Source organism: Erpetoichthys calabaricus, chromosome 2 (genome assembly GCF_900747795.2).
Source record: "Erpetoichthys calabaricus chromosome 2, fErpCal1.3, whole genome shotgun sequence".
Taxonomy (NCBI): domain Eukaryota; kingdom Metazoa; phylum Chordata; class Cladistia; order Polypteriformes; family Polypteridae; genus Erpetoichthys; species Erpetoichthys calabaricus.
In genome coordinates, this window is record NC_041395.2 from 124943277 (window position 1) to 124952831 (window position 9555).

The window sequence follows — 9555 nt, forward strand, 5'->3', positions numbered from 1 at the left end:
TGCTCTGCATTAAGGCTAACAGTCTTCACATTTCAGTGTATGTAGATATTAACACAAATTCATCAGAGTAATAACTACTTTAATCTCTCTGTATATTTTTTTCCCACCAGAAATACATCACAAAATAAAGCCACATCCCCATGCTCTGAGATTCTTTTGCACCTCCTCAACAATACATGGAAAGTTCATATGTTTGTCCTAATATTTTGTATCTGTTATTTAGTTGGCATTATGCAGAAGTTTAATCCCCCTGACCCAAACCCGGCCTGTGTTTGGTATATTATCGTTTGCTAATGCATATTTCTTTTTCTATCTGTGACATGTATGTGGCAGTGCAAACATTGTGTCACCAGAGAGAGAAGTAGGTACAAATTACTTCAGCATTATAAACTACATCATCATTATGGAATAGGCCAACATTATCTGTGCATATATGTAAATTGTCCGTGCACATTCAAGACGTGGAGTGGACTGAACACTCATGTCTATAAAGCTCATTCATCTCAGTTTATGCAGACAGCTTCCAGTTCAGTAACTTTTAAATGTGAGTTATGTGAATGCAGTGATGTCTTCTCAGAGAAAGATTTTTTTGTCCATATTGGAACACATCTGCGAAGTAACGAGACAGTTAGTTGTGTGTTTCTTGGTTGCCCTTTCAAGACAAATATTTACAATACATTTTATACACACAAAAAGAGGAAGCATCATCCACACACACTTAAAGATTTTAAAGCCAGTGTAGTTACACTTGTGGAACCGGTTCAAGTGTCAGAGTCCTCTGATAACGTAAGGGCTAGCTGTTCTGCAGATGTATCCTATGGTGAATTTGAAAGTGAGTCAGTGACAGAAAATGATTATAGTGCTGTTGAAAATCAGCCAGAACTAATTGAATGGAAAATAGCAGTTATATTGTTGAAATTAGAACATATATTTTATGTTCCAGCAAAAGGAGTAGATGAGTTATTAGAGGAGTAACATTTTCTGTTAAGTTCAGCTAGTGTGCCTCTCACAAAGTGTACAATTACAGAAATTTTCAAAAGCCATAACCTCCATATTGGTCAGGCTGTTATTGAAGAACTTGCCGATTCTGTGTTTGTTTCTAACCCTGTGGCTAAAATTTTGGGAAAGTGTGGTCCTCTTGCCAGTTCTTATAAAAGAAAACTATACTACACACTAAATTTTAGGGTTGTAGAGCCTGTTGAGTATTTTTTATCTAAAGACCAAAGAAAGTCATTTCAGTACATCCCTTTATTACAGTTATTGCAGGAAATACTGAGTCACAATAAATTATTGGATAGAGTGATTGAAGAACAAATAGCTCAAGAAAACGGAGAGAATCTGAATCAGCGGGTTTACAGATGGTGAGCATTATAAAAGAAATAGCTTTCTAGCTGTTGAGAAGTTGAGAATTTCCATAAACCTTTATATTGACGATTTTGAGGTTTGTAATCCTCTTGGGACCTCACGCAAAAAGCATAAGCTTTGTGGTGTATATTGGGTCTTGGGCAATTTACCTACAGGCTATCATTCAGCCCTCTCATCCATTTATCTGGCAGTCCTTTGTAAAAGTGAAGATTTGAGGACATTTGGGTTTGAAAAAGTCTTGGATCCACTTTTGAAAGATCTGGGGCCTCATGTATAACGCCGTGCGTAGAACTCACACTATAACATGGCGTAAGCACAAAAGCAGGATTGTGCGTACGCACAGAAAAATCCAGATGCAGGAATCTGTGCGCACGCATACTTTCACGTTCTTCCACTACATAAATCCCGATTTGCGTGAAAAGTAACGCACGTGCACGCGCCTTCTGTCCCGCCCCAACTCCTCCCAGAATTACGCCTCTTTCAATATGCAAATCAATATAAATAGCCTTCTGTGAAAAGACAATGGGAAAAGCACGGGGGAAATATAAGAATTTCAGCGAATACCAAGTGGAGGAAAAGGAAAAACGTACTATTTGTTGGTTTAAGCAGTGGTATAATCAACAAAAGAAAGTTGATCGAGTGACAGAGTGTCGGAGAACCTCGAAAGATCGAGTTCACAAAGTCGCACAGTGCCCGAAATAAAAAAGAAATCACATATCAAAGTCGCCGTGAAAAGGCGAGTCGTAGCCCACCGTCTGAGTGTCATATGAAAGCTTATCAGGGTACAGAAAAAAAAAATAGGCACACAGTGGGAAAAAAGCACGAAATGTCAACTTTAATCTCGAAATTTCACGTAGTTTATTTTGCCATTAAAGTAGAACATCATAAACTTCATCTTAAAATCGTTTATTTTACTAGTTTCTCAAGTAGCACGTTAAATGCTTTGTTCTGTATTTGATCTTCTATGTGCTCTATGTATGTGAATCACTACGTGCTTCCGTTCTTTCTCATTCTCCGACACAGAATCCATTACATTCGTGATATTACAGCTCTCTGAATAATTAAAATACTGAGATGTATACGTGATATCATTGTCATGATGATAGGAATGAAAGCATGTTATTAAACATGGGAACACGGTGGCGCAGTGATTGTACATATCTCACGCAAGAGGCCTGCTGCGCCATGTGCGACCTTCGATGAAATACTTTATTGCAGCAGTACTGTCTCTTTCAAACGTACTAACCTCCAATTCCTGTCCTTACTTTTCTTTCTCCAAATGACCAATCGCCACACAGTCAGCTCTGTAATAGATGTTAAGCCATCTGTAAGCTTAGAACGCCGATTCTTCAAAACTTTTAAGGAACATCGAAATATCTTCGTAGTAAATGTTTAATTATTCTATCCGTCTATCTTTCCAGTGTCGCGTCAGCGCAAGAATACAACGCAATGCAGGAACAATCCCTGAGCTAGCTAGCGCTGCGGCACCGTGTCCTCACATATTTAATTATTAACAATACAGATTATTTAAATGAAGTTAAAGTTTTAGCTGTATAATATAATCAACATATTTTGCTGCATTTCATCTTAAAAATGAATACCGTCATCATATGTAAATACACACTTTATAAAGTGGCGCAGGTTGTGCAATATTATAACTGTAGTGCAAGTTTACAGTGAGGTGATTGTACTTATAAGTAAACAGTTATATAAGGAGCAGTTGATGGACTGATTGAGTGCGTTTAGAGTTCTTGGGATGAAACCTTTTCTAAACCGCGAAGTCCGTACTGGGAAGTCTCTATAAAGCGTTTTGCCATGGCTCAGGCAGCGTCTGCTTCATGCTGTATACCGATATTTCAGCTGCTGCTGTGATTCCCCACTCAGATACAGTGATATAAATACTCCGAGTGGTACAGTGAGAGTAATATGGAAAAAGATGATCTGCTGTGGCAACCCTTAACGGGAGCAGCTGAAAGAAGAAGAAGATGCAGTGAGAGTTACAACGCTAAAGCAGTTATGGTATTTGGAATACTATGGCTATTCCCTGGACCATTATATTGCTGTAGGTTAATTACAATCAGATGCATTACACTAATAAACAATATGCAGTTAGTTTCAGTGTATTTATAAAGCAGCGTCAGGAATGTGGATCTAAGAAAGAAAGGTGATCACACAGGAACCGTAGCACTGCTTTGACGCTGGGTGTCGCCAGTCTGCAAAACCGATCGGAGAAATTGCGTACGCCAAGGTATGAGTTACCGTGGAAATGTGCGTGGCTTTACGCCAAGTTTAGGTTTTATACATCGTGATTTGAGCGTGGAAAGGTTCGTACGCAACATTTCTGTGCGTACGCACCGTTTATACATGAGGCCCCTGGTGATTTTGGAGCAACATGATGTGTTCATCAGTCAGTTGAACGAGTGTATTAAAGGAACTGTGAGTTGCGTCATAGCTGACAACCTAGGAGCCCATGGGCTGGGAGGTTTTGTGGAAATTTTTCTGCTGAATACATCTGCAGATTCTGTACAGCTAAAAAATCTGAAATAAAGTCAGTGACTGCTGGTGTTTTTGAGCGTAGAACACTGGAACTTCATGAAGCCCATTTGAAGCGTGCACTAGAAACAGCAAGTGCGTGTTGTGGAGTTAAACGGGATTGTATTTTGAGTAAGAATCTGAGCCATTTTCATGTCACTGCAGGCTACCCTCCAGATGTAGCACATGATCTGTTAGAGGGCTTAATACCCGTGGAGCTTGCTCATTGTTTTTCTCTTTTAATCTCTAAAAAGTATTTAACCTTAGAAAAACTTAACAACTTGATCCAAAATTTTGAGTACAAATGGGCAGATAAAACCAATCAGCCTCACGCAATACCACAGGCTTTCTCAGTAAAAAAAAACATTGGTGGAAATGCACACAAAAATTGGTCTCTACTTCGATTGTTGCCTCTAATTATTGGTCCACTTGTTCCAGAGGATGAACCTGCATGGCATATTGTTTTGGATCTGAAGGACATTGTGGAGCTTGTTGTAGCCCCTGTCCAGTCTGATGAGTCGATTTCATACCTTGAGTGTAAAATCAGTGAACATCACCAGAGATACCAAGAACTTTTTCCAAACAACAGTCTTCTCCCTAAACATCATTATTTGGAGCACTACCCTGCTCTGATTTGGCTCTTTGGGCCTCTTGTCCACAAATGGACAATGAGATTTGAGGCGAAACATAGTTTTTTTAAACAGATTGCTCGCCATATCAACTGTTTTAAAAACATACCTCTCACACTTGCCAGAAAACATCAGCTCATGATTGCCTCTGACTTGCACTCTTCTGACCATAGGACACCTTTAATGGTAACTGCTGTCTCATCAGTACCAATTGATATTCTGCAAAGTGACATTGCAATAGCTATTAAGCAAAGATTACCAGATGAAACTGATGTCCATATTACAAAAAGTGTGTCATACAATGGCATGAACTACAACAAAGGAATGATAGTTGTCCATGGGCAATTATTTGGTCTGCCAGAGTTTGCAGAAATTCTGCAGATTTTTTTTTTGACTGGCAGGATATACTTATTTGTGAAAAAGTTCTCTGCTTGGTATCGAGAGCACTTCAGAGCTTTTGAACTTGACATGTCACATGTGAGAGAGGTGTCTCTGATTGAGCATGGGGAACTACTCGATGACTACCCGTTAGCTGCCTATTCAGTGGGAGGCCTGCGTCTGGTTACTCTGAAGAGACACACTAACTTGCAGGGTAAACAGGAGTAATGTTTGTAAGTATTTTCCTACTGTATCACCTGGTACTGTAAATAATAAATCATGCTTTGCAGACCAGCTGCTACTTAATTTATTGAGAATTGACTGTTGATTTTTTTAAACTAATGTCATTAACTAAAAGAATCCAAGACAAATCTGGAAAATGCACTATTCACCTATCCTTTTCCAGTTACAATTTCCTAGGTGACATCATCAAATTATTGTTGATTGCCTTAATTGTTGACATTAGAATTTGACCCATATATAAACACACTCACACAATATTCGATGAGTGCATCTTTATTTATTTTTAAAATAATTTTCCAGGTCAACATGATGGCCCAGCCCATAAGACTGAGGATCATACTTGGAGAAGATGATGCCAGGAAACTAATTTTACCAGCGGGGATATCAGACTCCATTGAGGAATTGTGCCAGGAAATAAAGACTAATTTTGGAGTGGAACAGGATTTTTGCCTTCAATATCAAGATCCTGATTTCGGAAATGAGTTCATAAACCTGACTTCAATCTCTGAAATCAATGATAAAGCAACTTTAAAGGTTGTATACTTATATACTCTACAGTTACAAAGTTTTACAGAAGATGAAGCAGTGACAGGTCAACCTGTTGCAGTCCAGAGTCCAACACATTCCTTTTCAAGCTCTTTAGCAGACATGGATAATACAAAGCCTGCTTCATTGTCAGGTTCATCGCCATCTACAAGACTCTCAGTGTGGCCAAGTGTCTTCACAGTCCCTCGTTTTAGCTATGTGGCCGAATTGCAACTTGAAAAGGCCAACGCTGAGTTCAGTGCTGGTGGAACTCATTTGACCCCCTCACCAAAACTGAAATCCCACCTTTTAGAAAGACTGGCTGAAGAAATAATTAAATTTAAAGTCTATCCAATTGACAATGACCTAAATGAAGTTGCAGAAGCCTTTGTGAAAAAGCATCCTTGTATGAGGGAGCAGGGATCCTTCAATGGCTGTTATGGTTGAAGATTAGTCTCAAGTATAAAATGGCCAATCTCCGGACCAAACTCAGAGGCCTGGGCTGTGCTGAGGTGATGGTAAATTCACTAAAGAACAAGGCCCAAGACAAAAGTCAGGCAGCGTTGAATGTGAAAAAGCCTAGAAGGGCAGAAGTCAATTATTGTCCGCAGTATCCAAAAGGAGAAACCACTGACAGTCTGGAAAAGGAGAGAACTGCACTGCTTTCAGAGATTCAGAAGAGAAACAATGACCATATAGTGACAATGAAAATGGAGAAGACTTTCTCATACAGAAGGCAAGAAGTTATTCAAGGACAGCCCTTGATTGCAGATTTCAAAAGCAGATGGCCAACTCTGTTCACTCAGAAAGAGGTGCATGTCCTATATGTAAGGCTTTATGCCCCAAGAATGTGTTATATAGTGATGACCAGTTGTTTGTTTCTTCACTAATATTGATATGATATTGTGATCAAAGAGCTAATAATTCCTGGTATGTCCTTTCTCTGTTGCATGTTGTGTTCTAACAGTGCAAGTCATAAGTGCATTGTTCAAGTTTTTCAGATCGACAAGGAATTCCTGCGCATATCGACTGTACCACTGCTATCTACATTCTTTTCTGAGATAGACAGGTACACTCCACGCATGATGGAGATCTTTCGATGGAAATGTGGGGTGACTGGAAGAAAAATGAGACACATCATGATGGCCGTCTCCAAGGTCTGTGTTAAAATGGTTAGACCTGTGCTTATGAAGTACTTTTTAGGCCCATATCACGAAAATTTCATGAGCAAAAATATCTATACATATGGTAGGCAAAAGTCCTAAGATGTTTTTACCTAATCAAACACTTAATCATATTGTTATACCAATTGCATAAGCGTCAGTCTGAGATTAATAAGTAATTGATAAAATCATATGGTTAATTTTAAAACAGTAGTGTGTGTGGTTGCCTTATTTTGTGTCTGATGTGGTTGAGATAGATGAGTACTTGCCTTTTGGTCTCCTCCGACCTAAGTATTGTCTACCATAGTTCTTTTTTCAAACTGCTGCCTAAAAGCTAAATATTCTCATAATGGATTCCCTTTCTACCCCAGGATGACACAATACATTCAAGACGAGCATGCATCCTCAAGTCCTTGTGCGTCTACTTGAACGAAGACCACGAGAAACTTGTGAAGGAATACACAGTGAGTTACATTCACAACGTGTGACAAAGATGTAGACTTACAGCACATTTCATTCACACATTTACTTGTGTGTTATGTAATTAACTGCAGGAGTTATGGGTAATAAATTTGAAATATGAAACAGCAAAATGTGACACCCTGTACGACTAAAAAATAATGTAATTTGTCCTTGTTTTTGTTTCATGTCAAATTTCTGAGGTTGGAAATTAGAGACATAGAATTTAGAATTTGGTAAACATATCAGTTTCTAAAACAATATTATTTTAATATATTTTGTACAGAGCTGGGCAAGTGTTGTAAATAATTCATGCATATGGATAAAATGCCCCACCTAGTTCCTCTAGGAAATTGCAGATGGGCTTTGAATGTTGTGTAGGCAATGGTAGGCCACTTATACGCAATTGTCTTGATGTGGTTGACTGAGCTCTTTTATAGCGATCATTGGTCTCTGTTACTTCCTTCTTTATTTATACAGTTAATTCTCTCATTGCGCACTGGGATGTCCAAGCTTAGATTTCACTTTTTACTATTTGGTGCATCTGTGTTATTCTTGTACATCTCTAATTGAACTGAGTAAATTTTTTTTAGTCATAAAATTGGAAATGTTTTTATAATGTTATGATCAGCAATCAGCATTTTTTTGCACCAATATCTAGTCTCAAACAAATGTATTTATTATCATATTTTACTTCACAGAACACTGACGCCAACACTGAAGCCATGGAGCAAACTCTGATGGGAGTGTATGTCATACAGCAGGAGGGTGCAGAGCCTGGAGATGACCCAGAGAATATTGGTGTCCTGATTGAAGGTGTGGAGGTTCTCACTGGTTTGAGGAGCATCGTGATTGCTTGTGCTCTGTTATTTGGACTGATATACTGTCTGAACCTAAGCTACCCACCGGAGCTCAAATGCACTTTTGAAGTCTTGCAAAAAATTATCATGAATTTGGATGGGCAGAGGTTGTCATCCAAGGCACAGTTCCTAAAAAACAAGCTAATGGGGTGAATGAGCTTGAAACAGACTCATGGAAGCCAGATAGTTTTCCATATCTCTGCAATGCAGATTGTTTTGAGTTTAACTTTGAAAGTTCAAAATTACAAAATTATAAAAATGTTTAGAAGCACTATTTGGTTTGCTCAGTAGACTTGAGACAAAGATTGTTGGCTCATAAGTTAAAGTCTCATACACTTACAGTGTAAACAGCTATTTTACCACATCGACAATTGTTACAAAGTCAAATGTACACACTGGTTTTCAAAAATTGTTTCTAAGTGGAGCAGTCATACTCGAACTTGAACACACATTGAATGCTTTCTGCACATGTAAATAGACTACATTAATGGATACAGCCTGATTAAAACGGAGCACTAATTTACAATGATTTGACATCTCAAGTTAGCAAAAGGTATGCAAGCAACATTACAGTAATGTTTCATTTCTTTTGATTTATTTTTTGCAATGTAAGTGTTGAATGTTATAACAGTGCTTAAAATGGTGTTAAAATGCATATTGTTGGTTCCAATGCATATTTTATTACATTATTACAAGTAAGTTTAATCTGAATTGTTGCACTTAGAATTTTTAAACTTAAAATGACAAGTTGCGCACAAATCCCAAAATATTGCTTTAGGGCTGTTATTTTTTGTTGGCAAAATATTCTGCATTTGTTGAACGTTAAACCTTATATGACATAAGTGCCCACATTTTGAAGGACTATTTCTGAAGTGTTATTTCCCACACATTTCCACAATATGGCAGCATTGACATGACGATGATAGTTAAGATCCGGTGTAATGTTTAGTCCATGGGAAGTCAGCATGTCTTCATTGTTCTGGAAGTTCTGTAATCTCCTACATGCATTGCTGTTAATGAAAGATTCTAAATGTACCCGTTATTTACTCAGCTCAGCTTGATCTCTTAGCTTTGAACCACCCCTAAGAAGAGTGTGGTTGCAATTTGGACTATTGATTTAAATTCTTGGGCGGTATGAAGAACGTTATTGAGCCCAGTGGGTTGGTGCTAATAAGTTTAGTATGAGATGGTTGAAGGGGAGAAAGCTGGGCTGAACTGGGATCCTTACAGTTGTTTTAAGAATATTAGAGTAAAATAAAAGAGATGGTTTTGCAAGCTATCCTTTATGTATGTATCAGTAATTGAATTAAAATTGTTTACATAAGCAATAAAAAACACTAACTGAAACAAGTTTGATGTATTACAGACAAAAGCTACATTACTTCATTCAACAAGATTAAC

At 38.1% G+C, this 9555-nt stretch overlaps 1 protein-coding gene across 1 annotated transcript; it reads left to right on the forward strand.

The window, feature by feature from the left end:
* The first annotated feature begins 6127 nt into the window (after positions 1-6127).
* On the forward strand, positions 6128-8446 carry LOC127526754 (uncharacterized). The gene is made up of 4 exons (XM_051923329.1): positions 6128-6484; positions 6674-6829; positions 7207-7299; positions 7996-8446. The coding sequence occupies exons 1-4, from the start codon at positions 6140-6142 to the stop codon at positions 8305-8307; spliced, it is 906 nt and encodes a 301-aa protein (XP_051779289.1). The 5' UTR covers positions 6128-6139; the 3' UTR covers positions 8308-8446.
* The last annotated feature ends 1109 nt before the right edge of the window (positions 8447-9555 follow it).